Source organism: Phytophthora sojae, assembly GCF_000149755.1.
Source record: "Phytophthora sojae unplaced genomic scaffold PHYSOscaffold_1, whole genome shotgun sequence".
In the NCBI taxonomy this organism is placed as follows: domain Eukaryota; phylum Oomycota; class Peronosporomycetes; order Peronosporales; family Peronosporaceae; genus Phytophthora; species Phytophthora sojae.
The window spans coordinates 6,370,468-6,397,378 of NW_009258115.1; the positions used below are offsets into that span (position 1 = coordinate 6,370,468).

The 26,911-nt window shown below is 52.6% G+C and overlaps 10 protein-coding genes across 10 annotated transcripts; 7 read left to right on the top strand and 3 right to left on the bottom strand.

Annotated features, from left to right (window-relative positions):
* Positions 1-780: 780 nt before the first annotated feature.
* PHYSODRAFT_309288 (hypothetical protein) lies at positions 781-2,810 on the top strand (the record flags this gene model as incomplete). The annotated part of the gene is made up of 11 exons (XM_009517410.1): positions 781-836; positions 926-998; positions 1,084-1,188; positions 1,250-1,478; positions 1,547-1,703; positions 1,789-1,822; positions 1,884-1,938; positions 2,050-2,317; positions 2,387-2,437; positions 2,503-2,658; positions 2,717-2,810. The coding sequence occupies 11 exons, from the start codon at positions 781-783 to the stop codon at positions 2,808-2,810; spliced, it is 1,278 nt and encodes a 425-aa protein (XP_009515705.1).
* A 415-nt stretch (positions 2,811-3,225) lies between these two features.
* Positions 3,226-3,690, top strand: PHYSODRAFT_471306 (hypothetical protein; the record flags this gene model as incomplete). Its single annotated transcript, XM_009517411.1, has 3 exons — positions 3,226-3,263; positions 3,343-3,517; positions 3,586-3,690. 3 exons carry the CDS (start codon positions 3,226-3,228, stop codon positions 3,688-3,690), a joined length of 318 nt encoding a protein of 105 aa, XP_009515706.1.
* A 140-nt stretch (positions 3,691-3,830) lies between these two features.
* PHYSODRAFT_309290 (hypothetical protein) lies at positions 3,831-4,340 on the bottom strand (the record flags this gene model as incomplete). The annotated part of the gene is made up of 1 exon (XM_009517412.1): positions 3,831-4,340. The coding sequence occupies one exon, from the start codon at positions 4,338-4,340 to the stop codon at positions 3,831-3,833; it is 510 nt and encodes a 169-aa protein (XP_009515707.1).
* Positions 4,341-9,151: 4,811 nt separating this feature from the next.
* Positions 9,152-12,922, top strand: PHYSODRAFT_552164 (hypothetical protein; the record flags this gene model as incomplete). Its single annotated transcript, XM_009517413.1, has 3 exons — positions 9,152-9,651; positions 9,724-10,757; positions 11,097-12,922. 3 exons carry the CDS (start codon positions 9,152-9,154, stop codon positions 12,920-12,922), a joined length of 3,360 nt encoding a protein of 1,119 aa, XP_009515708.1.
* A 203-nt stretch (positions 12,923-13,125) lies between these two features.
* PHYSODRAFT_284265 (hypothetical protein) lies at positions 13,126-13,603 on the top strand. Its single transcript, XM_009517414.1, has one exon. The coding sequence runs from the start codon at positions 13,158-13,160 to the stop codon at positions 13,497-13,499; it is 342 nt and encodes a 113-aa protein (XP_009515709.1). The 5' UTR covers positions 13,126-13,157; the 3' UTR covers positions 13,500-13,603.
* Positions 13,604-15,395: 1,792 nt separating this feature from the next.
* On the top strand, positions 15,396-15,849 carry PHYSODRAFT_284266 (hypothetical protein). Its single transcript, XM_009517415.1, has one exon. It carries the CDS (start codon positions 15,472-15,474, stop codon positions 15,769-15,771), a length of 300 nt encoding a protein of 99 aa, XP_009515710.1. The 5' UTR covers positions 15,396-15,471; the 3' UTR covers positions 15,772-15,849.
* Positions 15,850-15,902: 53 nt separating this feature from the next.
* On the bottom strand, positions 15,903-19,234 carry PHYSODRAFT_309294 (hypothetical protein; the record flags this gene model as incomplete). Its single annotated transcript, XM_009517416.1, has 3 exons — positions 15,903-16,927; positions 16,999-17,256; positions 17,326-19,234. The coding sequence occupies 3 exons, from the start codon at positions 19,232-19,234 to the stop codon at positions 15,903-15,905; spliced, it is 3,192 nt and encodes a 1,063-aa protein (XP_009515711.1).
* A 615-nt stretch (positions 19,235-19,849) lies between these two features.
* On the top strand, positions 19,850-20,839 carry PHYSODRAFT_322103 (hypothetical protein; the record flags this gene model as incomplete). Its single annotated transcript, XM_009517417.1, has 1 exon — positions 19,850-20,839. The coding sequence occupies one exon, from the start codon at positions 19,850-19,852 to the stop codon at positions 20,837-20,839; it is 990 nt and encodes a 329-aa protein (XP_009515712.1).
* Positions 20,840-21,250: 411 nt separating this feature from the next.
* On the top strand, positions 21,251-24,611 carry PHYSODRAFT_471454 (hypothetical protein; the record flags this gene model as incomplete). Its single annotated transcript, XM_009517418.1, has 9 exons — positions 21,251-21,313; positions 21,384-21,563; positions 21,629-21,970; positions 22,034-22,171; positions 22,257-22,339; positions 22,424-22,490; positions 22,562-22,927; positions 23,000-23,191; positions 23,262-24,611. The coding sequence occupies 9 exons, from the start codon at positions 21,251-21,253 to the stop codon at positions 24,609-24,611; spliced, it is 2,781 nt and encodes a 926-aa protein (XP_009515713.1).
* Positions 24,612-24,795: 184 nt separating this feature from the next.
* PHYSODRAFT_476244 (hypothetical protein) lies at positions 24,796-26,274 on the bottom strand (the record flags this gene model as incomplete). The annotated part of the gene is made up of 1 exon (XM_009517419.1): positions 24,796-26,274. One exon carries the CDS (start codon positions 26,272-26,274, stop codon positions 24,796-24,798), a length of 1,479 nt encoding a protein of 492 aa, XP_009515714.1.
* Between the last annotated feature and the right edge of the window lie 637 nt (positions 26,275-26,911).

The following is a 26,911-nucleotide window of genomic DNA, read 5'->3' on the forward strand; positions in this document are numbered from 1 at the left end:
TGCCCACGCTTCGATGCATACCCGTGTCCTGCAATTGAATCAGAGCAAAATCTGGGCGAGACATTTGGCGTCCACAAAGGGTGCACACACTACTGGCTGGCTTTTGGCAATGGGCGCCTTCCAAAACCCTCACCAAAGGTCGCGCATAAAAGTTTAATCCCGGAGAATTGTTTGATGAGACCACTTTTTGGTCTCATCAAACAGTTCTAATGCGACTCTTAACTAGCAACGTGATTAAACAAGTGAATTAACTCCACTATACTCGAAGGTCGCGTTCCAGCAACCGTTTTGGGACGCATTAAACGCTTCGGTACTTTAAAATAAATTACGGACTACACTGATCAAACGGTTTGATATGGGTTTATCATGATATCCACCCACTTCAACGTAAGACTTACCGCAAAACTTGGCCGCGCCAATCTGGACATCGGAAGGTGCTCGCTCTTGTCAATAAAATCCAGGCAGGTTTCTGGTAGGAAAGACCGTGCTGACACCGGCATCTCTGGCAGGTCTCTCACACCAGTCGCAGGGATAAGAGTGCTTTGTAGATGCATCTATCTTGATCAACAATTTGCTGAACAGCCATTTTTCGCTAGCCGTTACGACAACTTCGCTCAGAAGTCGTCAATATTACCGCCATCACCAAGATGGTTCGAGGGAGCACGCAGCCGGACCTGTCCTTCCTTCCTGTGGTATGTCTCAGTTGAGCTGCCTTGGGGTTCGATGAGCGTTGCTAAGATGTCATACGCCTCGCAGACAACGCAGCAGCAACTCCAGAACATGATCGCCTACGTCCAGATTCAAAAAGAGCTGCGAAAAGTGCCGCGAGTGGATGGGTGCGGGCGGAGCCATGAGAGACTTGAGTGCACGAGGTGGTGTGACGGTGTGGTGTCTAACGATATAATCTTCGGGGTGGCAAGAGCAGGCTTCGTATCACCAGAATCGGGTCGGCAGAGAACAGCGGCGCTGGCATACAACTTGCTGTCATCAAGAAAAATGTAAGTGTGTGCGTAGGATTCCGGCTTCTGGACTTTCACAACCTAATGCGCAATGTGTGGCTACTATCTGCACGCCTTTTTACAGCCCCAAAGCTATGGTGGTGTAGAAGATCGGATCGAGTTTGCTGTTCGGCTTTCGGCTGCATTTCCAGTAGAGGCACCCGTGATATCCTGTACTGCGGGAGCCGAAGTAAGTTCTGCTTCGGCATTTTCTGTGCATAGACTCGTTTTTATTGACTTGAATGCTACAGCGACTTCCTCGCTCTTTGTTTCAAAACGGACAGCTCCATCTTTCGTGGTTGCAACGAGGATGGCCGCAGGGATACAACTTGCGACTCCTGGTAAAGGATTTGTGCTCAAGAGTAGACATTTCAACTAGCGCGCCATCCGTTTGCGCCCCAGTACAACCGCTGTACGATGCCAATTTGCCTCTACCGGTGCCGTCAGCACCGACCTTATACAGTGAGCAGCTCGAAAAAGGTTCGGGGATTTTGCTTTCCAAAGTGTACGTTAGGTGATGCATTAACATTGTTCGGGAATTTATTTAGATGACTCGCGGCAAATGCTCTTCCGATGCAAATGGAAGGACACAGTGAAGCAGTTTCCGGTACCTATGGTACGAGCTCTGCTCGAACTTCGTCAAGTCATCGAGCCGCACATTCCAGCCGCCATGCATCCTGGAGCTTCGTTGAGACTGCTGAAAAGGTAAGGTCGCAGTACAGAGCACATAGCTATAGTTTTAGCGATGTCTTCACATCACTAGGCTGAACTAACGATTCGATGGTGGTAGTCCGCATGAATCCATTCTACTGAAGACAGACGAGGTACGTGAAAGCTTGAGTAGGTTATGGACGCACAGCGGAGAATAATTGTTTGCTGCTGTAGGATGTTCGGTGGCTTTGCTCCAGCAACACGTCTGTTGTGTACATCATGATTCAAGGTTAGTTAAAAAAATCGCGAAACTCTGATCTCAATTATCTCACAAAACTGTTGAAACACACAGATGAAGAGCATGGATCACCCGCACCGGTTGGTAGCGTGGATCTGCTAGGATTAAACCGTTTATCTCCAAAGAAACCCAACGGTGCAGCTCCACCAGCATCCCCTGCTAGGATCCAGTCGAGTCCTGTAGATACTGCGGATCTACTTGGATTAAGCCGTCATTCTCCAAAGAAGTGCAATGGATCAGCCCCACCCGCTTCCCCGGCACGCCAGCTGAGCTTGCCCTCTTTGGCGAAGATTTTGAAACCGGGATGCTCGGTACGGGAAGTTGAATGGAAAGACCTCGCCATCCAAAAGCATGTCGGTACGGGAAGCAGGTGCGTCACGTGTTTGAACGAAGTGCAGAAATGTGCTTCATGACTGAATTTGTGTTCTCGCTGCGATAGTTGCCAAGTTTACAAGGGAACCTGGCGGGGTGCCGAGGTCGCCGTGAAATCGTAAGTTTTTTTCTTAGTTAAGTGAACTACTCCAAGTCCACATACAAATGATCAGGTCTGTCCAGCTTCACAGGACTCGATCGTAACGCAGTGGAAAGAGAGTTCGCGAATGAAGTTGAAATGATGCAGCACCTCGGTTCCCATCCGTCGCTGGTGTTGCTGCTTGCGGTGTGCGCGAATCCACTTTCGATTGTGCTGGAGTATCTTCCGTTCTCTCTATTGTACGTATACGCTGAATTGCGAGAAAGCGCGTTCAATATATCTAACGTTTTGTTGCAGCGAGTTGATCAATGGTGCCCCCGACAAAAGTCGTCGAATTCCATCTTTCCCAACGTCTTGGACGAAACGAGTCCACATGATGGTACGCTTGTAAGCCTTACACTGAAAAAAATTAGTACTGCTATTCTCACTGGTGTTGATGCCGGGTAGCTGGATATCGCTCGAGGGCTGCAATTCCTCCATTCCTTCGACATGATCCACCGGTTAGCCCTCCATTAGTTTCCCTGATTCCGGTTATTTTGCCATGCTAACCTCGCAATTTTTCGTGGCTTTAGAGATCTAAAGTCTTTGTATGCTTCATTGAAAATCCCAGCTCGTGTCAATTCATTGGTGTCTAACAACCGGCGATGATGTGGGAAAATAGGAACCTGCTTATGACGGCTGAAGGGCGAGTAAAGCTTGCGGGTACATGGCATTCGCTTTATTGTCGTGAGATAGGTAGACATCGATCTGAACTATCGTTTTGCTTAGATTTTGGGATCTCGCGCGTCAACAATCAAACGGATCTCATGACGGGGTGCTGTGGCACGTTTCAATGGATGGCCCCGTACGTACCCGAGCGATCATCTCTACACCAACGAAAGGATGCTCGAGGTACTAACCTAAAGTGATGCATGTATCATCAGGGAAGTTCTTACGAGCCAAAAGTATTCATTATCCGCCGACGTGTACAGCTTCGGTGTCATTCTGTGGGAAATATGCGAGGTCGCTGCCCCCTTTAAAGATCTAGCTCCTGCTCAGGTCCCCATCGCAGTCGTTCAGGAGAGACGGCGGCCGATTATCTCACCCAAGACACCACCGGTAGGGGAACGACACAGCCACATCTTCAAACAACTTGCAAATATGTCTAACCGTTTGTTGCGATGCAGCCGCTCCGCGACCTCATCCAGCGCTGCTGGCAGCACGAACCTACTCTGCGTCCCACCGCAGCGGAGGTGGTCAGCATTCTGCAAGGCTTCTTCCCCAGTACATGAAAGCAGCATGTTTTGTCCAGATCCAACTCACTGACAGCCAAGCACCTCCATCCCAATTGCAGACACATAACCTCACCATTCTCAAATCTACCATTCCACACTTGCATTCCTCCAATGTATCATCCTGCACTGTCGCCAACTTATCTGAAGCACGGCTGACTCTCCAGGTACTGCGTGAGCTGCGCCCGGAAAAGCTGGCTGGTGATCGGCTTGCCGCTCTTGGTGTCACTCAGCGGGTTGCTCACCACCGTCTCCACGTAGATCTGTGAGTAGATGTACTTGAGCGTGGGGGTCATGTCGCCCGCCTGGTTGTCCGTCATCATCACGAAGCGCAGGCCGCTGGGCGTCTCGTACTGGTGGCACGTGTACGTGTTGGTCTGGTACCTCTGCATCCCCTCGGGGGTCGCGCCCGCACCGGCAGCCGCAGGCTCCGCCGGGCCAAAGGGGTCCGCGCTACCTCCAGCCGCCTGCGTCGCCGTCGTGGGCGCGATCTTCCCCACGAACTCCTTGAGCGAGAACAGCAGCCCGAAGAGCAGCCTCTTCTCCTCCTCCGGGTCTGAATACGTCACGCTCTTGCCGCCGGGCACGTTCCATTTCTCCTGGTACAGGCACGCCCCACTGCGCGTGTAGATGTAGAACGAGTAGATCATTATCGCTTCCTTAGTTTTCTTTTTCTAATGTGCCGACAGTAGTAGAATGCTGTATCGATTAGTAGTGACATAGGTCGTACTAATATACCTACTAATACTAGTATAGCAGCATCCTCACGGCGAATTTTCGCCCCGGTTGCTAGAGGGGCATTGCTTCGGAAAATGTTGTATCTTAGCTTCTCAGCACCGCCCCCAAGTATCCTATACACACTCATACTTTTACCAAATTGGTTTCAAAAATATATGCACGAAGTGCCGGGTTTGCATCAGATTTTATTAAAATGACCGGGCTTGGAGTTTAATATGGAAAACGGTATAGGCAGCACGGGGACCGATGCCACGAGCAAGCGCAGCGAGCACTGGTAGACAGCGCGCGTGTTCCCGACGTTGCACACATGCTGATCAACTAGAACTTGCATGTCCGAGTCATCCGTCGCCGCCATAAATGAAGACAGGAAAGAGGCTTGACGTAACAGCAAGGGATCTCGTGCCGCATCTGGTAGTGCCGTCGTAGCTTTCGACCTCTTTCAACCGTAAGTCAATGTAGTCTTTTGCTTAGTCCTGGTTTCCATGCTACAGTAGTAAATAAGCACTTTCCGAATCATTATAAGTGGCTTTGGCGTTGCCACCGTTGGCCGCTGAATCGATTGCAACAAATTTCCGGGTGGACATCCTTAAATATCCCCCACAGTATCAGGCTAAATCATGCTCGAGCATTCAGCAAGCCAATACATCAGTAAAATTGTAACTCATGGCGAAAAATTCAGTCACATTACATTCAACAACCACCGGTATGCACATTTGCTCTGACATTACATTAATTTAAAGCTCATTGAAACAGCGAGACCAGCAGTGTGCCCCCCAACACGTAAGAGCTTTTCACAATAACACGAACTCACTGTAAGTGATTTAAAAGAGCTTCAAGATGAACGACTAAACGTCTCACTCCACATACATGTTCGCCAGATTCACTAAACAGTAACAAACATTTAACAAACGCTAGTGTTAGCTATAAATTTGGCGTTTGTGTGAACATGCAAGACCAAAAGTTGGTGTCAGAATTGCACATTGCCACTTTAACTTGCTCAGGAAATAGCATGCAATTTTGGAGAGCAACGACGTCTTACTTCCTGCGCAAATGACATATTTATCAACGTTGTCAGAATAATATACCAAATGTCAGGGCAAAAAGAGAATTCTCCACGTTTTCTTCACAGCTACAGAGCATACATCCTGGCTATTGTCTCCACTATATGGCACGTCTGGCCAAGTTACCGCTTTCTGTATCATGCCAATCTTCGTAATCGGTCGCCCCCGCTGCTGCAGAACTGTGTGTAGCAAGCGATTTATAGATTTCTTCAGTCAACGATTGCAGCAACTAATATGCCAACTAAATCTAGTGCTGCCTTCTTGCTTCCGCATGAGTGGTTCGTAATAGTTAGCGGTAGCATAGTATTGTGGATTTCACGCATTTTGGCGTGGACTAGCGATTTCGTGACGGTTTATGCCAATGCTCAACACGAATAATCAGAGAGCGAATAACAGTTTGAACAGTTTTAGCGAATTGAAAAACGAGTAGAGAGAACGACAGCGTCGCAGAGCTCGGGTAGCGTGGGTAGTTCGGCCGTCATTGGCGTCCGTGGGCAGGTGTCTGTGGTGAAGGTGCTGGCTTGTGGTCGGCAAAAGGCGAGATGCATAGTTTTTGCGCAACGACTTCTTTATTTAGCCAAGACGATTTATGGGACGAATAGAGGGCGCAAAATTCGTGAAGGCGACAATATAGCCTTTGGATTTAGACTTCACTGCTCCATGCCAGTTTTGCCAAGATTAGGTTATCTATGAATAACTTAATCCAAACGACTCTTCAGTACATTGTTTCGTACGTTAGCGGAGACTTTTTACGGAGCTGCCTGTCCTCTCATATGTTTTTTACGGCGGGCTCCACTGTCATTTGCCTCCGTTACCACATTTAACCGGAGTTCAGCCACCCCTTGAAAAGGGTTCCACGGTCCATGTGCATAAATCGTCGGTTGTCAACTCTTACCTTAAACTTCAACGCAATCGTTTGTTTGCTGATACAAACGGGGCGATAAAAAGTTGACCTCAGTTTAATAACTTGTTATACCTTCGAACAAGGTAACATTTGAAGGGTCGCGTTTGAGCGCCGTTCAACATAAGTTCGTGTGTTCTTAAAAAAAGGTAAAATTCGATCGAAATCGCCCCGGGCAGGCTATGATTGTTCATTTGCCCTAACCCATTCTCAATTATAATACAGGGGTCATAAATTGGAGTAAAAGTACCTGTAAAAAGGGTAAAAAGTCTTTATGCATATTTCATTAAAGGGGGGCAATGCCCCAATGATGACTACTAGCATTTGACCATCAGCGACCGAATGGCGCTTCCGTGTGCGAAGTATGAACTACTAAGTATAACTGTAGGCGCATGTTGTCCGTTCGCATCCTGAACACGCTTGACGACGAGGAGCGTTCACGCATGGATAAGTTTTCGCGAACCAACAGCACACGTAAATGTTTCCTCAAAGCTGCTTAACACTCCAAACCTGAATATTGCGTTTTCTATCTCGCCCGATCTCCTTGAATAACACCATATTGCACTCTTCATTGCCTGAATATTGCGGTCGGTGCATTACTTGATCACGATACTCCAGCGGTAGAGTATGGTACTTGATTTAGAGTAAAGCTTGATGACTTCTGAGTAACTTCACGAAAGGCCTCTGGTTGTCTTTGGAAAGATGCCGTGTCCAGTATGGCAGCCTAGAAGGGGCACAGCGCAAGTGTACGTGGGGAGACGTTCAACGGCATATATATACCGACGTGAAGAGGTTAATAGGGAATTAAAGTGTCATCTAGCCGAAAACAATAGACATTCCACGATCAAACTGCTTGTAGTATGATATTCACGTCGTGGAGGCCAACCCAACAACCAGCACCTTACACTAGAGCAAGTAGACTCTAGCTGATACAGCGCACAAACTCCAAGGGAGTATGTATTCAAAACTTCAAGCACATTACTTGCTACTCTGAAGTCAGTACGGCTCCAAGCCGCAACGACGGGTTCATTCGCTACCCTGCTAGTCGCTGGGCCTTCCTACGCGGACATGCTTCACGGGCACCTCGCGAGGGTTTGTTTTGGTTATGCTCCTCGCAATCACTTGCTGCCGATAGAATAGAGAATCGTGTCACATTTTTTAAATTGTGTTTTATCACTTAAAAGTGATATGGTAGCACTAGAGAGGAAGTACGGCGGGCATCGGGAGCCGAGATGCTGTGTTGAGTACGCTGGAAAATCGAAACTGAATATTATAGCTTTTAACTACAACTATCCCTTGCTATTTGCTTTGGGCTGTCGGTTACCACTAATTGATCTTGAACAACTGCTGCTGCAGTTCACCCTTTCGGTTAACCGTGATCTAGGGATTCGCGAGATACAGTCCAGCGTCATTAGTGCTCTCTTGCTGCTGGTGTGTAATTGCCGTTGATTATCTTGATCTCGCGACAGATAGTATTTGCTGATAATGAAGACTTCATCGTGCAGCTCCACCAGTGTTGCTTTGGTTTGATGGCCTGCATGCAGGGCTGGCAGAAGGGGTTTAATTATTAGGCTTTATTTTAGGTTTTGTAGTAAAACCTGTCAACCTCCAAAAAGTGCCAATAGGTTTTACTGGATTTCAAATCGATTTCGTAGGTCTTTCAGAGAAAAAAGAATAATTTGGTTGCCAAATTTCCATAAATACAAATCGTGATGCTACCACTTTTGCCGACAGACCTTTAATGGCAGCACAGACGAATGTACACACTTGGTAACGATGATTCTGGTTCAGATGGACTCAGCCAAACATGGCTAAATAGATCATAAGAATGAAAGAAGCTCCATTCTGAAGAACACCACAATAATTTCGGTACCAATGTTGCGCCGAAGCCGTACATATACCCATGGAGAACGAAAAGGCGAAATCATCATAGAGCCGACCCTAACTACACTCGTACTTTCACCACTATTTTCACTCCTCGCTGACAACGTGGTATTTCAGAGCCCGTCGACATGAACTATTAGGTACTCGGCCTCTTAGCATCCTCCTCGCTTCGTGCTCCAAGCTCGGAATGCGCTTTGCATAGGCAACTACATCACAAAGAACGAAAACAGGAAGAACTACCAAGAATGCAGTAGCAAAGCTTAGTCAAGAAATAAAACTAGGTTCTATTGGTTCAAACCAAGGTAAAACCAAAAACCTAATTCGTTTTGAAAAAATCGACAGGTTTTACCAGCCCTGCCTGCATGAGCTAAACTGAGACTCTAAATTGCAACAGTCGCGAACACGCCCTTAGCCCTAAGTTTGCTTCACTACACAACAAAAAATGGTCATGGTGATTGATAGAGTTATTGGATCAATTAGAGGTGGGGACGTCGGCCTGAAGTGGGGACTCTACTGCAGAGTGTCGGCCCCCCTAAGCAACTCAGCGGGGCAACGCGACTGAGGTGCTCCATTACTAGTTCCATAAATAGTACTACTAATGGCTCCAATCCCAGAGCTGTAGTAGTAGTAGACATAGTATTGATAATATGGCTACTAACGAAACTATTCTAGAGACTACTAATACTACCAAACCTGTTTTTATTAGAGTCAACCCTAACCATATATATTTTGTATCACTGACGATGGGTCCCACCCAACACATCGACATCGGCCGTCTCGGTGACAAGCAAGCCACGCACGCCCGTCGCAAGCTCCAGCCCACCAGCGGCCCCGCAGCCCCGCAAACCTTCCACACCAGATAGATCCTCCCTCGGACATGGGGATGGCGCTGGAGCAGCTCTTCGTGCGCGTGTCAGACGCGCCGGAGGCCTCGCCCGACCGCGAGACGTGCGTGCAGCAGGTGGCGCGCGTCTGCGGCCTCGCGGCAGCTTCGCACGAGGACGACGCCAAGCTCTGCACGCTCTCGGGCTTCGCGGACACCAAGCAGCAGCTGGCGGTGGCCTGCATGCTGCACTGGCAGCTGCTGCAGGCCAAGGAGAGCGGCGCCACGGTCTCCGTGAGCGACTCGGCCATGGGCACGTGCTTCTCGCTGGCGGAGCTGCTCAACTGCGACAAGACGGCGTTGGAAGCCGGCGCTGTGCACGTGCTGGACGCTGTAGTCTTTGTGGATAAGGTGCTGCAACAATCGCAGCAAGATGGGGAGGAGGTACAGAAGACGCAGATCCTGGACTGCAGAGAGCAGAAGGAGTTCCTGGGCCTTGTCAGCGGCCAAGAAGTGTCGGGACACCTTGAGGGTGCACGGAATGTGCCGTTCTCGTCCATTTTCACAGCGGATAGCCATGCTGCCGATGATGAGAAGCAAGAGGAGGTCCCGACTGCTGAAAAGAGCGGCGAAGGAGCTTTCTTGCTGCCTGTGGAAGAGCTGCGGGAGGTGTTCGAAGTGAACGGCGTCGACTTGGACCTGCCTATTGCGGTTGTAGCGAGAGTACCTGCTGAAGCCGCAGCGGTTGCCACTGCGTTGCTCCTAGCGGGTCACCGTTCATGGGTTGCGTTCTGCACAGATGCACTGACCGATGCGTTGGTGGCGTCGTTCCCGTCGTCCACAACGACCGACATTTTCCACCAAGGCCGACTGCTATACAAGGACGACAAGGGTGCTTTTGATCTATCTCCGCAGTCGAATGATGCCAGCACTGTTGGAAAGGAGGGCGAGCACGAGGTTGAGGAGCTAAAGAAGGCTTACAACGAAGAGCTCAGTGGGAAGGCCAGCAAGAAGCGAGGGGATGCCAACGAGGAAGAGCAGGAAGAAAAAGCTGAAGATATTGTGTGGGTCAAGGATGGCCATTGCTTCTTTGACATGCCGTCTCCTGTCAGCAAGTCGGAGTTCCTGGATGCGTCTCGAACTATCTTCCGCGTCGTGTCCTTCGTGCTCGCACCTTTCGGGTTCCCTGCATCTTTGCGCAAGAAACGTTCGTTGCAAGAAGTGAAGACGCAGTGCGGATCGCTCTTCCAGGATGTTATTGAAGTGTGCTCGGATCTTATCTACCAGCAAAAGGAGCTCAACGAAGGCGCCATGGCCATGAGCGTGCACAAGTGGGTGGAGGAGAAGCACGACCATGAGTGCACTGCCCAGGTTAAGGCTATCAATGAGCTGTGGGAAGTGCTGTACACACCACCTGCTGTGGTAGAAGTGCCGGACTTGACCGAGGAGCACGTGTTTGAGCTCGCTACGAAACTGGAAGAGAAGGTGCGCGACCTGGTAAGCCAACGTACACCTTGGGCATTCGACGCGGTAGCCGAGGAGGAAGAAGAGGGGGAATCAAGCGATGAAGAAATTGAGTTCGACCTAAAGGAGGAAGTGATTGACCTGGAGGAGGAAGAATTTAGCGACGAAGAGGAGGACGAAGAGGACCTCCACGAAGGTGAATCCGCCCGAGAAGAAACAACTGATGTTGTCGAAGAAAACGCTAACGAGCACGAAGCCACGGTGAAACAAGAGAACGTTGAAGAGCCTGCAGGCACCAACGAGGAAGAGGTCGTCAACACTGATGAAGCCACAGGAAAGGATGAAGATGAAAGCAGGGCGGAGGCCACCGTGGAAGTACCCACCGAGAAGGAGGCCACTGCTACACAGAGTGGAGAGGATCACAATAAAACTTTCACCGACCAGGACCATGACGCAGACAAGGAGGAAGCTGCAGCGGCTGTCACGGAGGGTGATGACGTCAAGAGTGAATCATCTCCTGCCGAAGAGCGACCAGAGCCTGTTGACAAGCTGGCGGAGAGCTGGAAACACATGTACCCGAGTGTGATTTATTCGCTGGGTTTCATTCCGCAGGACGTTGAGGCAAACCACAAGAAGCTGAGTACGTTGCAAATCAAGTCGTTCATTCAGGCCGTGGCGGAGGCTTCCTGGGATGTAATCAAGGATGAGACCAAGGAGCTGAGTCAAGTGGAATTCCAGGCGCTATGCGAGACGCTGGGCGGAGAAAAGAGAGAGCAGCTGACTGATCGCGCTGTGGAAGCGGAGAAGTCGCTGTATGTCCTGAAGCATTTCCTTACCCGCTCCCTGAAAACCGACGACTCGCTTGCTGACAAGCTGGCGGGTGTCCGTGAAGCTGTGCTGGACGGCGACATTCGCCGACGATCGGGACGAACCCAAGTTGCTCTCGCTGCATACTCGAAGGCCTTCGAATACCTTCCGCTTTACCACAAAGATTTGGAGAACGCGGTGGTAGGCCGGGCGAGATGTTTCATCGAGATGAACGAGTTGGGTCGTGCCAAGACTGAAGTACAACTTGCGCTGAAGCTGAACCCGTACAGTGTTGGCGCATACGAGTGTTTGGGAACTGTCGAGGAGAAGACCGAAAATCCTGAAGCAGCGATGCAGCACTACGTGACTTCCTTCATCCTTGACGGCTCCCGCTCGCCGGAACATGCTGAGTCTATCGATCGTGCATCCCGCCTTGTGGGTCGTCGGGTGGCAAAGGCTCTCTTCGCGGATATGGAGAAGGTGCACGAGCTTCCGTCTTCTTGGCTGGTGGATAGCTACTTCGAGTCCTTCGAGCATGACGCCGACTATGCCGCGCGTGTGCCGTTCGACATCGCGAAGAAGGAAGACGTGGAGCAGTCAGACTTGGACGCACTCACTCTTCTGCACCGCGCGATTCACTTTAAGCGCAAGAAGAACTACGGCGAAGCACAGCGTGACGTTTGGACGCTGATGGGCAGGGACATGGAGGCCGAGGGACTCACAGTGGAGGATCGTGCCTTGGCGCTCAACCTGCACGCGTCGTTGCTGTACGTGGCGGGCGACGTCCACACGGCTGTGGAGGTCATCAACAAGAGCCTGGAGCTTCAGCCGACACTGATCAACTCGTTGGTGAAAAAGGGTGGATTCCTCGCTGAAATCGGCGAAAGGGACGAAGCCACTTCGTGCTTCTCAGAAGCTATGGAACTGGACTCGAACGAGGCCGATGTACACCTACACTTAGGACAGATGGAGCTTCTCGATGGAAACTACTACAAGGCTGCGCAGTGTCTCCGCCGCTGCATCTCCAGGTCCGACGCGCTTCCAGTCACGCACATTACGTATGGCATGGCGCTGTACAAGAGCGGCTCCACGTATCAAGCCAAGGACGTGTTCGAGGAGGCCTCGAAGAAGTTCCCCGAGTCCGCCGAGGTGCACCTGTTCCACGGCGAGGTGCTGGCTGACCAGGGCAACTACGCCGAGGCCATGCGCCACTTCCTGTCCGCCTGGGAGCTGTCTCCGCAGTGCCCGCTGCCGTTCCTGAACGCTGGTCGCGTGTATGTGGGCACGAACGACCCCATGCGCGCCATCGCGCACTTCAAGCAGGCGCTGGAGGTGGACCCGCGCTGCAGTTCGGCGCACCTGGATATCGCCCAAGTTCTCTTCGCGCAGGGTCGCACGAGCGAGGCGTTCGAGCACTTTGAAGTGGCGGCGTCCTGCTGCCGCTTCCTGCCCGAGGTCGAGGAGGTCTGCGCCTGCCAGGAGATGGCCAAGATGCAGCTCAAGGTCACGGAGATCCTCGGCGTCGAGCTGCGCCACATCATGCGCTCCAAGTAAGGTCTTAGACAATTGTTTTCGTAAGTATTGCCCAGATACCCAGTTGAACATACTGTATGCACATCAACCGATGCCAATACTCTAACAACATATACTAATTGTGAAAGGCCTTTCCTCCTGGTCAGGCACACCCAGAGTCTCACTTGGCAAGATAAGAAGCGGAAGCAGAGCCTGACTGTTCGATTTATAACTCAACATGGCCGGAGGAAAGCACCAAGCGTTCACGTACGCCACGATGGTCGCGCTGGCAGGCGGCGCGGGCTACGCGCTCAAGCGGCACGTGCCGTCACTCGTGGGCGGCATGCTGATGAGCGTGGGGTTCCTGGGCGCCGGCCTGTTGGTGCTCACGGATACCATCACGGACCACCACTTCGAGCACGGCACGTCGCTGGCCATGTCGGGCGTCATCGCGAGTGTCATGGGGCGACGCGCCGTTCTCACAGGGCTGCGTGCTCCGGCGCTGATCGCCACGGCGGGGGCCATGTCGGCCGGCTACCACGTTCACCAGCTCAGCAACCCTCCGCGCAAGATGCGATACATCCCCGGGGCGCCGCCTGTGCCCAGCAGCTACGACTAAAGAAGCGACTGCAGCTTTTCTTCGTGTAGCATGCCTGGAAGACATCTCCTTGCAGCTAAAAACTGAACAAGCAAGAACATGTACTGCGTCCTCATTATCTTGGGCATTTCAGCGTTGAAGTCTACCAGCGGAATACTGTACACAGTTTTCTATATTTCTGGGATAGCAGTAACCCCGGAGGGAGTGCTGTGGCCAGCTAAACACAGATTAATTAGGCGGCACCTCGGTAACTGAAGCCGGTATTACTGAAGTCGAAAAACTGGCCTCGGTAACTGAAGTTAACTGAATATCGCCTATGCTCTCCATCAATCTCAAGTCCGAGACAAGCTCGAGAGTGATGGAGAGCATTTCGAAAATTCCGTATTCGTCGCATTTGGACACGAGTGCTGCGAGGAATCGTTGCCGAGATCAGCGCTGCTCGCCGGTCTTCGGCACCACGTCGCTGATGAGCGATGTTCTTAGCTTACGCTTGTTGCCGTAGCTCACCGATATGTGCCCCAGCAGCTGCGAGCCGACCCCGGAACTAGTGCCGACGCTGACATCGTCAACTCAAGGAAGTCAGCTAATCGTGTAGCCGTTCGGCCTCTCAAACGACAGCATTATATGAAAACTATTTGCCGATCTGGTGTGGCAGCGTGTGGCAGCTCGTCCATCTACAGTACCAGAGCAAGTAATTTAAACTACTATATTACCTTGAAAATACTATATTACCTTGAAAACACAGACATGCTCTCTGACGTCCTGAGCTCAAGGAGCGAAGCGAAAGTATCGGATGACATCGTCCGGTTCCTGATTGATCCATAACGGTGCGTGTTTGAAATACTATCTGCTCATAGCTGCTTCATCTAGCTAGAGCATGTATCCTGGGAGACCAGCTTGCTGGCTTACAAGTACCAGCCTCACAACCCTTAGTTCGTCACGAAATGTATTCCCTGTTACAGGTAACGCTTAGGAGACATCGAAATCGCAATTAGCGAGCGTGCAAAAAACTTCTGAAGAGCAAAATAACTGTTTGCAAATTTTTAAAAGTAAACAGGACTGCATCATTTCTCACTGAACTATCCTGTATTACCGGCCAGATGCTGCGGCTGCGAAGCAGGCGCAGTAGATGGCCGTAGTTATCGTCCACTAATCGCGCTTCTTGACTCGAATATCAAACCTTGTGCTGGCAAAACCGCTATCCGCAGGCATCTTCTGCGCCTGCTTTGCAGCCGCAGCATCTGCCTGCATTCGACTATTAGAAGCGTCCATAGAGTTGTGGCTTAACCCCCAACGCGCAGTTGCACAAGTAGTCGCCAACTACTGTACCGGACACTAAAGTATAAAACGGGTTTTATACTAACGCCAACTAGAAGCACACGCGTTCACTTTACTTACTTCGAACGAAGTATAGTTTTCGATTGTGTCACATTGGCATACCGCATCTGAGAGTCTTTCTTCTAAACTATCTGTCTGAGAACAACCAATGCAGAACTTGCACTTTCAGGATAAAACAAATACTAGTAGAAAAATGGTCTCCCAGACAATGCGCAGCAACCTTGTGAAAACATAGACCTTGTCTACAACGCGCTGAATTCTCGCTGGCGTTACCGGTCAGTGCCTAAATTGCACGAGCTCGGCCAGGACGTTAACGCTTCGTTTTTTTTACAGCACGCTGCCGCCCTATCACTATCGCCAGACCCTAAAATAAATATATTACGAGGATTGAACGCACCCACAGCTACGAAAATTGTTGTTTTTCCTTATTTTCCCAGAATTATCGCGTGGCTTTACCTCACACAAAATCCTTTAGCTATCCCAGCCTACGCATAGCTCTCGTATGAAATATGAGAGGTTTCTGGAGTCAACACAGCTGGTACAGTGTACCGATCCTGGGAGTAAACTTCGCTTGTCAAGCTCGTTCCGAGCCTCACTTTCCAAAGACCTCGATTGCTTGTCGATTGCTACGATGGCGCACCACCCGACGTACACAATGGGCGGCCTGCTGGCGGCGGGCGGCGTCTTCGGCTACCTCAAGACCAAGAGCGTCCCGTCGCTGGTAGCGGGCGTGACGCTGGGCGCCGGCTTCGGTGTGGCGGGCTTCCTGCTGCAGAAGGGCGAGATGACCAACGGCCACGGCGTGGCGCTGCTCATGTCCTCCATCACCATGGGCGCTATGGGCGTGCGCGCCGTGCGCACCAAGAAGCCGCTTCCGGTGTCAGTGGCGTCGCTCGGAGCGCTGTCCGCTGCCTACCACGCGCAGCGCTTTACCGAGTGGATCGGCCAGGAGTAAACCGCGGACGCACATGCCAGCCAAACCCCAGACACCTTCGCTAATGAAGATGTGAATGAGATTTTGTGTTTTGCTGTTAAAATGATCCATTTCTATTGTCTCGGATGTAAGATGTGCTAGGTTCTGTCCACTTAGACGGAGCTGCTCTGGACCGACGACACACAAGCCGCCAGCATATCTTCGAACATGACGCCCGTCATGTTCTTGGTGAGGTAGATCGTTTCTTCAACGCCGTCGGCGCCATCCGGAGAGTCGACGAGACCGTCCTTCACGCCAGGGGAGAACGAGATCTCAACGCGGAAGCGGTCCTCGCTGTCTTCCGGTAGAGACGGGGTTTCAAAGACCCGAATAACGATGTGCGCGAGGTAATTGATCTCAGCAACCCGGTCCAGCGCGCGGCGACTGCTGTCCGAGATGAGTTTGGACTCGCGGAAGACGTATTTGCGCTGGGTCATGTGGTCGTTGACGCTGATACCCATACGCTTAAGAATCTCATTGCTGAACTTCTCCTGCTCGAGCGAAATATCGTACTCGTCATCCTCGCCGCCGTCCTGGTGCCGCGCGCGCCACGATGGACACTGGAAGCGCAGCACATTGAGCAGTGTGTGCAGGTGACTTTCACTTGTGAAGTATAGTCGCGTTCGGACTTGGGTGCCTGGGCTTTTGATACGCAATTCCTTTGCGTAGGACGGATCCAAGCGGTATCCGTGGTGTTCGATGTCCTGGTCAGCAAGATCAACGGCGCCGTCCTCAGTGGCGTCACCATTTCCGTACAAGCTCCTCGATGACGATGATGATTGCTCCTGTTCCGCTGAAGCCGACATGACGGTCACGATGTCAGCCCGAATCTTCGCACAAAGCGCCTGCGAAACGCGGTTGCCGATTGATTGCTTCTCGGTAATGTCCATGCCGTATTCCTGAGAGACGTAGCAACGTGCGAGGGCCTCTGCGAGCTTGAAGAGCTCGAGGCCGCACTTCCAGCTGACGCTCGAGTTGTGGAGCAAGTCGTACTTGATACAGTCGTGAATGTCTGGAATCTTGCTCAGGTCGAACGTATCCGTCTTAGTTGAGAAGAAGTCGCGGCAGATCTTGTCCCAGCGCTCAAACATGAGCGAGAATGTTTCTCCCATGTACAGTGGCGTAGCTTCATCAGATTCTGGACACGAAACAACGGATGTCAGATAGGGCAAAGAATATACCCGGTATCCAAAGGAGCTGCCAACTTACGCTTATCTTGAACACGCTCCGCGATTTCAGCTCTAAATTTGCGGACGAGCTCAAGCAAACGAACCAGAGCATCCTTCGGATTCTTTATGATATCCAATGCCTGGATGATGGACTCGGTCTTCAACGGTGCAATGGCTGCCTTCATCTCCTCGACGGAGGAGTAGTCGCGCTGAAGCAAGTTCCTTAGCTTTGTCTTCGTGATCTGCATCTCTTCTGTAGCGTCTGCTTGTCCTGAGTGATCCAGCATCTTATTGGCATCTGTACGAAATAAATAGAGGCAAGTGAGCAACACTGCACATTAGAATGGGTAAACCATCATGATCGTACCTCTCCCCAACGTCGTCACGAGACTCACAAGGATAGGCGTCAGGTCTCCTTCCAACTCGAGGAACCCCTTAGCGAAAGCAGCAGCAGTCATTTGCACACGACCCTCGTCCGACGTAAAGATTTTCAAATCGTGGCGGAATGTTGAGTGCAAGCGCAGCAAACCGCCCTCTTCCACTTCAACTGGGTACAGACTGTTTCGGAAGGACTGGCCCAGCTCTTCTCCCTGTTGCTTACCGCGTTCCGTGAGATCACCTCCCCACTTCAAAATCATGAGGACCTTCGGTTTTTCAGACCCATCTGGGCCTTCCGCGTAGGCAGCGGCAGCAGCAGCATAGCTCTTGTGAGGCTTGAACTGCACCTTTCGGTTGATACCAGCGAATTTCCATCTCTCTAGCACTCGTTTCATCTGCAGTAACTTCTCGAAGCTGTCGCCACCCTCGACCTCCCACACAGCTTCCTTGGAGCCGACCCCTGGAGCGTATGCCTTGATGAGGCTGCGTACTAAGTCCAGCAGCTCCTGCAGATCAGCGACAGCCTTCACCTTCACCTCGTCGTACTTGCCTTCGCTTCGGCGCTTCTCGTAGAAGTCAACCAGATCTCTCTCCCAAACGAGCGTTTTGAGCTTTTGTTTGGGTGTGCGATCACCGTGGCGTACCACAGCAATAACGCACCGTAGCTCCTCGCGGTTTTCGTCATCCAGCAGCAGTCCTGCGCTACTGGCGCTTGCCACACTCGATTCCGACGCATCTGAGCCAGAGCTTGGGCGAGTGTGTTCACGCCAGTCGTGCCCTCCGTTGCTCATCGCACTGGCCTCTGTGGCATACTGCGGACACATCTGGGTACCCATAGATGTTAGTGAATTGGCACGACGTTGACGAAAGTACCTCGAGCGCAGGGCCGACACCAAATAATTGTGCAATATCAGCCCGCAATCATCGTAATATTTCTTCGAGTTCTTGACGAAACTCCAACCGTTCACGTCGCACACGTATGAACTGCCTCGCACACGCAGGAGGTCGAAGCCGCACACCGTCTGATGGAAGGCCAGACACACTTTCCTGGCCATCTCCTTCTCCGTCGAGTTTAGGATGACAGGATAGCGCACCTCCTTGCCCGCCGAGTCGCGCACCACGCGGCCATCAAGCACGGGTGACTTGCGCGCTTCCGCGTGGCCGTAACTCGAGCCCACAGTGTACACCTTCACGTCTGTTCCTTGAGTATTCAGGAACTCCTCGTAGATGTACGACCCGTCGCGCCGCACACGGTTCACATCCGGGTAGAACTCGCTGGAGCGGTCCCCCACCTTTCGGAAGAGCCGTTTGCTGCCTCCACCCGCACTCGTCGGGTAGTAAATGTAGACGTTGTGGTCCTCGGCGTCCGCCGGTTTCTCCACGAACGGCTTGTTGATGCGCACGCCATTGATCTCGACGTAGTTGTCGTGCTCAATGAGCTCGTCCTGCACGTCGCCAGGCAGGTCTCGGTTCACGATGACGTGGCGAGGCACCTGGATCCCATGCCGCGTGAGCAGCGCGTACACCTTGCGGCGGTCAAAGAGCACGTGCTGCATGCCCAGCTCGTTGACCAGCACGGGGCGCACGCGGCGCACGTACTCCTCGGCCTTCTCGAGCGGGAAGCCCGTCGAGTAGAACGAGATGAGCGCGTCGCAGGCCGGCCACGCCTCCACGGGGCGGTTGAGGATCGTGTCGTCGTCGAACACGAACACGTCGAACTGCCGCTTCTTCTCGAGGCGGCGCAGGATCTCGCGCATGGGCTTGGAGCGCGTCTTCTTTTCCATGGCGCACACGCCCACCACGTACTTGGACACGCCGGGCGGCGGCGAGCACGGCGGCGACCCGGGCGCGGACAGCATGGGCGGCGGCGTGACGGGGAGCGAGTGCGTGCGCTCCATTGCGGACCAAAAGTCGGAGTGATGGTCGGTCTCCTGCCGAAGTTACTGTGGACGAGGAGCAGCCGAGCGCCGTTACCATCGACTGGCACTAGCGGATCAAAAGCGTGAGTGCTGAAGTTGGGACAAGAAATCCATCCACAGATGGGAGGATTTGCTCCAATTGGAGGCCGCCGCTAAAGATAGCGCGGCTATTCGTGGCGCCGCCGGATTGAAGTTGTGGACCGACCACCCCAAGCACCAAGCCATTATTGATGGCTGCGACGACGCGAGGTCACCTCGCGCCAGTATACTACGCGGCGATGTGATGCACATGCGCTGCCAAAATGCAGTGCAAGTGTATGAGGGCATTGTTACAACTGAGAACTGTGGCTGCAGGTGCATGTTGTTGCAGTCACTGACGGTTGGCTGGCTGGCAGCCGATGTTGACGATTTCGTTCGCGTTGCCGCGGCGAATCTAGGCTGAATCTCGGGCGGTTGATGCGCGTGACACGAGACTGGAGACGCCTCGTTTGCAAATCGCTGGCTGCACTTACTGCAACTGCTGTACCCGCAGTCAAGTGACTTGCCTCAAGTCCGACATGTAGTTAGTAGGGCGGTTGGCCGCGAAGAGACGCGATGGACAGCGACGATGAAGCGCGCGTGGAGCTGGAGTTGGCAGCCGAGGTGCGTGCTCTTCGAGCCAAGCTGCGCGCCCGAGACGAGGAGCTTTCGGCGCTGCAGGACCAGGTGGCGGCGGTGACAACACAGCTCAGCGAGACGTCGGACGAGCTCGAGTGCCGCATGAGCTTCGTGTCCGACGCCATGACGCAGATCGAGAGCCTCGAGGCGCAGGTCGCCGAAGCCAAACGCAGCATCTTGACGCGCGAAATGCAGCTGCACGACGGCGAGCAGCGTGAAAAGACCCTGGAAGCTGCACTACGCGGGAAGGAGAAGCAGTGCGAGCACTGGGAGGGTGAATTTCACCGTGCAGACCAGGAACTTTCAGCGCAAAAGGCTGCGGAGCGCGAGCTTGAACGGGAACTTCAGGCGAAAGCCGACGACGCACGTGCGTGGAAGACCAAGTGTCAAGCAGCCATAACGTCAGCGGATGAGCTGAAGCTGCAGAACGCCAGCTTACGCAAAAAGGAGCGCGAGCTGGTGGCAACTTTGCGGCGGCATGTGGAGGCGGCGGAGTCGAACCAGTCTTCGTTGAAAGCCCGACTGGCGAAACGCGAGTTGAAGATTGAAGCGCTTCGGAGACAGTGTCAAGACCGTCAGGAAGAGCTGGAACGGATTGAGCGGGACCGCATTCAGGAGACTGAAGAGCGCGAACGGGAGAAGATCGACGTAACCGAGCAGCAGCTGGACAAGCAGAAGCTGCTCGTCGAGCTACGCGAAAAAGTGGCGAAGCTAACCGCAACAGTGGAAAAGGCGCAGGTCAAGGAACAGCTATTCCGACGAGAGATCTTCCGATTGCGCGAAGAATTGTTACTAAGTGAATCCCAGCGGGAGACCGAGCACCGGCGCCAACAGCAGCTCATCGAGGGGAAGGAGAAGGAGGTGGCCTTCATTTGGCAAAAATACGTCGAGGTCATGCCTCTTGCCGAAGGTAACAACAGCTTCTAGGTGACGGGGCAAGCCTAATTAAACGAGTCTGTTAGTATCCTTGCAACGCTGCCTCTTGTCAGCGTCATAGTCTGCATTCGTGCTAAGATAAGGACTCGTAGCCGTTATAGGATGTTGCTTGAAGCAAGTTAGCTTGAAGCTTATCGAGACTGTATGGAGGGGTTTCGAGAATGAGCAGGTTCTCAAAAATAGCTGCGGCAAGAGCAAATTGCCATGACTGACGGCGTGCAGAGCTATCTAGGGAGCGGGCGCTTCTAAATACGAGCGCGCGAGCGTGAACGCGGCGTGGGGCCATTAGAACGCAGCGGAAGAGACCCGCCGAGTTGGCGTGTGGGGATTTCGCGCTCCGGGGGATGAAGTGGGAGGTTCTACGAGTGTTCCAGTCCGCCACTTCATTCGACGTCATTCAAAATGGAAGAGCTGAGTTTCTTTAACGAGCGTGAAGCGGAATGCTTCGAACGCGAGGACACATTGGTACGATTAAGCTGGCAGTGCATTCGTATGGTGGTAACCATGCTAACCTTTTGCTGTGTTGCATCTACAGTCGCAATCGGACCTTGAAAAGCTCAATGTCGACGAGAACATGCCGGAGATGGAGAGGACAGAAAAGTTACTCAAGACAGGGCTCGACAAGCAGAAGATCAGCATCTTGAACTCGCTGCCAAAGATTCTGGCGAGCAACAACTCGAAGACAAATCTGAGCGTCATGCTTGACTGCATGAAGGTGAGTTCAACCATATCTCTTTTCATGTGATTACCAAGCCAGTCATTGACTCTGATGTTGTCTAGGGAGTTTGGCAAAAGTATGAATCCGAGATGAATGCGGACCCTGCGGTTCTCCTCGAGCTATTCAAGGGCCTAGCGAGCTTAGCATGCGCGACTGTGGATGGCAAAGTGCTGAGCTATCCGGTGGTCACGTTCCATGAAGAGTACGCTGAGCAACTTGAAGCCTGTCGAACGGAGAAGAAGAACGCGGTGTTTCTTCTCTCAGACGAGCAGGTTGCCAAGTTGCTGGTGCCTTTCGCTCTCGATATTATCACAGAAATTCAACAGAAGGACTACGCAGAGGAGGCAAGCCTGGCTGTCATTGCATTGCTGCCACGCCTAGGAGCGTCACTGAAGAAGACGCAGGTACGCGAGTACGATACGGCACCTCAGTAGCGTCACCGCAGTACTAACATCACCGTTATTCAGATTCTTCGAGTGGCCATTGAGAAGGGTGATGTATCTCAAACTCCCGGCTCTAGATTAATATGCTGCTTTGTATTGGGCGCTATTACTGCTTTGAACTTATTGTCTGCTCCGGACATTGAAGGACTTTACTTTCAAAAGGTACGATATCTACATACGCGGTATATGTCGCAGGAACAATCTTTCATACTTATGCTAATTTGCTCATCGTTTTCACTATCCTCAGATGATGGCGCTTTGTCAAGACACTGATGCTGAAGTTCGCAAATGCATGTGCATTCAGTTAGACGGATTAGCACGAGCTGTCGGGTACGAGCTTGGCAATGCTCGTTCTTACGTACTGGAGGCAATGTGATCTGCTAACTTCTTATTACTGGTTTTGCTACGTTACAGAGAAGAACACGCTTGTTCAGAGTTACTCCCGGAGCTATTAGAGCTACTACAGGATGAAGAAGAACAGGTTTGACATCCCTCAACGTTTTCACTCTTGTGTGAATTGCTACTAACGTTCTTACTTGGTTCCTTCTGCAGGTCAAGCAAACAGCGTTTCTTACTCTGGTGTCACTTATCGACTTTTTCCCGGCAAAGGACCGTGTCAAGCTGATCATCCCAGAATTTGTCAGTATGGCGGAATCTTTACCCGATTACCTGGTACCATCCCTTGCAGAACGGTATGGACACCTCGTCACAAAGCTGTCCACCCTGAACCACCTTGGAAACGATATCGGACAATCTTTGCTCCAGAGCTATGCCAAACTTTGTTCTCATGAAGAGCTCGAAATTCGGCAGTTCTGTGCGTACAACTTCCCCGCTATCGTAAAAGCCTTCGGTACAACGTATGCGTCAACTTTGATGGACGATCTCCTGGCAAAGTTGGCCAGTGACCCAAACGAGGAGGTAAGTATTTTCTGGGTCTCTTCAATAGCTTGGTTGTACCTAGAACTAACGGCTTCCTGTTATTTATTCTAGGTTCGACATTCCATAGCTGCTGGAATCCACGAGGTTGCGTTATTGCTTGGTCAGCAGCGAGCGTTGCGCTATCTCAGGACATTGGTCTTGAACTTGATGAACGATGAGTCACCAGTAGTCCAGGGTACGGCAATTTCTCGAGCGCCGCAGTTGCTAGCGGCGATGATCAATCCAAACGACGAGGAGCAGAAGGTAATCGTCAGTGAGTTAGGCCATCATCGGATTATCGGAATCTAATTTGCTGTTATTTATCTGCAACCAGGGGGTGATTCTCGACGCGATCATCAAGTCTGTCATTGAATACCACGAAATTCTGCCTCCAAGTCGAAATCGAGACCAAATCGTTTTTCTCGAAACGATGCAGCAATTTCCGTCGTGGTTTTCATCCGCACAGATGTACGAGATGGTGATTCCGATCATCTTTGATTTTATCGAGGATGGCGCGCGCCCCGTTCAGCTGCTTGCCATGCAAGTGGTGCTCAAGTGCATCCGGTATAATGACACCGCAAGCCATCGTTATTCCTTACTCAGCAGACTTCGAAGCGAGTATGGCCACTCGAAAAGCTACTGGCGGCGGATTCTCTACCTTGACGCATGTGTCTACGCGCTCAGTTTAAACAGTCGACTGTACTTCCAGCGAAACTTTCTGGAGGTTGCGATCGATCTTCTTGACGACCCCATACCCAACGTTCGTCTCAAGGCGATCTCGCTCGTGCCACTGTGGAAGAATGCACTATCTTATTTATCGGACGAGAAGTCCCTCGATCGAATCCGGCAATTCTTGGATGAATCGACTATTGATAGTGATCGGGACGTGGCGAATGCTCTTCACGAAACCCGACAAGTTGTGGAAGCAAGTAATGTGGGTCAGCCACGTCGACCGCAAGACGATTCCGAAGACAAGAAGAAGTTGACTGAGGAGGAGAATCTAGGGCTGATGACCGACCACGAAGATTCCTCCGCAGACTCCAAGTGGTCGAGCATGCTTGAGTACACTTTAGTTGTAGGGAAGGACGGACAAGTCGTGCGGAGGGCTCGAGTAAAGTCGTTCGATCTCGTGAACAAGATAGCGAGGGTGCCTGGAAAAGAAGGCGGACGAGGGAATGGGATGAGCGTCGGTGGGGGTATGGCGAGTGGACTGGGCTTGGGAACAGGAAGCAGCTCGATGGCCTTAGCCATGGGAATTGGATCGAAGCCCGACCCAAACAAAATGAAGGCGGCGCCTAAAACTCCGAGTAAACCTGCACCGCCACTTACTACGCTACCGAATTGCGCGACCGCGCGACCTGGTCATGCGAAGATGCCTCAGGCAGTCAAGGTAGCCAATTCTACGGGGAAAATCGTAGCGGCTGGGAGCAAAGGTTCTTTGGGGCCTACAAGAACTGGAACGGGTTTGCCCAAGGACACAGGCGTGATCACGAAGATACCGATTATCAGGCCGTCAGCTCCAGCCAAGCGAGAAGCAAGCCCGTCAAGTAGCACAAAGCCCAGCAGTGCGACCCTAGCGTTGGCCCCTGGACCATCCGGCAGGTTAGGGACAATAGACAACAACGGAGTAGGGGCCCTCAAACCGCAGAAAGCCTCCGGTACACCAGGAACGCCCAAACGCTAGCAAGATCCAGTCCCCCTAAAGTAACTTACCAGTCCATCTAGCCACGCTGAGTGAATTGACCAAACTATTTGAAATCGCATTACAACTTGTTCAACTCGAATATGAATATTAACACCATTTGCCTCCTAGCGGTAGCGTACCACACAGCATTTTTTCCGGCGTTGGTGACCGGCCAACAAACACATCAAGCCGTTCTGGCACACAACTCGCGGTACTTGTCCATGAAGTTGGCGTGGAACTTGACCGTCTTCTCGATCACCTCGTCCACAGCTTCCTCGGGAGGGAGGATCGTCGAGCGGAAGTGCCACGTGCCCTCCTTCTGGCCGAAACCCGAGCCAGGCACCACCACAATTCCCGTCTCGTCCAGCATCTGCATGCAGTAGAAGGCGTCGGGCGCCATGCCCGCAGCCTTCGCGGCCTCAACGGCCTTGGCCGGAATCGTGATCTTCGGAAACGTGTACATCGCGCCCTCAGTCTCGTTGCACGTGACGCCCTCCAGCTCGTTGAAAGCCTTGACCAGCTTCACAGCGCGACGCTTGAGCGCCTCGAGCGTGCCGTCACGCTGCTCGATATAGCGCTCGTACGAGGCATCGCCGGGCTGCGGCGGGTTGGTCATCATTCCCACCATCAGCTGGCCCTCCACGTTCGAGCACAGATTCACCGACATGAGCTTGTAGAACTGGTCCTTGGCGCCGTCGTCAATGTTGACCAGCTCCATGTAGCCACCGCGGCGACCGCACTCGCCCGTGAAGCCCTTGGACGTCGAGTGGAACGAGATCAGCTCCACGTCGTCGTACGCCTTGCCCATGTCGCGCAGCACCTTCTTGAACGACACGAACTTCTTGCCCTCGGCGTACACGTTCTCCTGGTACACCTCGTCGGCCAGGATCAGGATGTTCTCGTCCTTGCAGAACTTGATGATCGCCTCGATGTTCTCCACCGACAGGCACTGACCCGTGGGGTTGCCAGGGTTGATCACAGCCATGGCCCGCACCGTCTTGCCCGCGTCGCGAGCCTCCTTCACAGCACGCGCCAGCTCCTTCACGTCCAGACCCCACGCCTTTTCCTCATCCAGGTAGTAGCCCACCAGGGAGCCGCCGTTGATGGCGATGGCCGCCGAGTACAGCGGGTACTGCGGGATGGGGGCCAGGATCGCGTCGTTTTCGTCACGGATCAGCGCCAGCAGCGAGTTCTGCACGGCCGGACTGGCGCCGTCTGTGAGGTAGATGTCCTCCGGGTCGGCCGGGTGGTTGTCGCGACGCTGCAGGAAGCGCGCGACCTCCTCACGGACGACGTTCGTGCCCTTGCTGTGGCCATAGGCGCCAGTGCCGCCCACGATGTTGTTGATGTAGAACTTGGCACGCTCAATGGCGTCCTCCCGGAAGAGCCTATTGGCCTCCGGTTGGTCCACGAGGCCGGGCACGTTGACGAGCGCCAGCACCTGGCGGTGGAACTCGATGGGCGCCTGCTTGAGCACCTGCGGGTTGCCGATGTTGCACGGGATGACCTTGTCGAAGGGCAGCGACTTGTCCCCGCGGGCCAGGCGCTCCGTGTACTGGACGGAGCGCAAAACGAGTGCACCGCGCACGGCGTACTCGGCCTTGACGATGTTGGGGTTCACCGTGGCGGTTGTGAGCACCTTTCTGCGGCGACTGTCGGGCATTGCTGGGTGCGGGGGGGGGCTGAAGGAGGGTGGGTGAGCTCTAGGGTCGAAATACAAGAATGAGCGATCCCTCTTAGCTGGCTGTAAGCGGCGGGCGGCGCATGCTGGCAGGTGACGGTGGCGACAGCTTTACGGCGATCCAGACTGCGTGCTGCTATCACACTTCAAGGTGTTTGGCGCGCTCTGATTGGCGGAGAGGGTTGCACGGCTTTGCGGCTAGCACCGGAAGTAAATGAGATGCGGCGAGTGTTGTTGAACGACACTTTAATTACCAAGTATGAGGGAGAGTCGGTGGTCATAGAGCTCGAAGGAGGATGCCTTCCGGCTTATTCATTCTTTCGACTCCCTAAAGGGGTTGCTGATGGCTTCGGCATGTCGCTCGAGAAGTTCGACAGTCCTTCTTGTTCTTGAGCAATAAAAAAAATATGAGTCTTGCAATGAAGAACAGTACCCCGTAGTTCGTATACTTGTAGTACTTCGCTACATAAGAGCAATCGCGACGATGATGTTTGTTTGATCTTCGTCGGATCGCTGGGTTCGTCTGCAGCGCACGGAGCTAGCTGTCTCATGAAGCACACGGAGCAATAACCGCACCACTTGCTGCTGCGTTGTCGACAGTTCGTCAAATTTCCGCTTC

Excerpts from the sequence above, each read along its gene's own strand:
- PHYSODRAFT_284265 (XM_009517414.1), top strand. The coding sequence starts at position 13,158 with ATGGTCGCGCTGGCAGGCGGCGCGGGCTACGCGCTCAAGCGGCACGTG.
- PHYSODRAFT_284266 (XM_009517415.1), top strand. The coding sequence starts at position 15,472 with ATGGGCGGCCTGCTGGCGGCGGGCGGCGTCTTCGGCTACCTCAAGACC.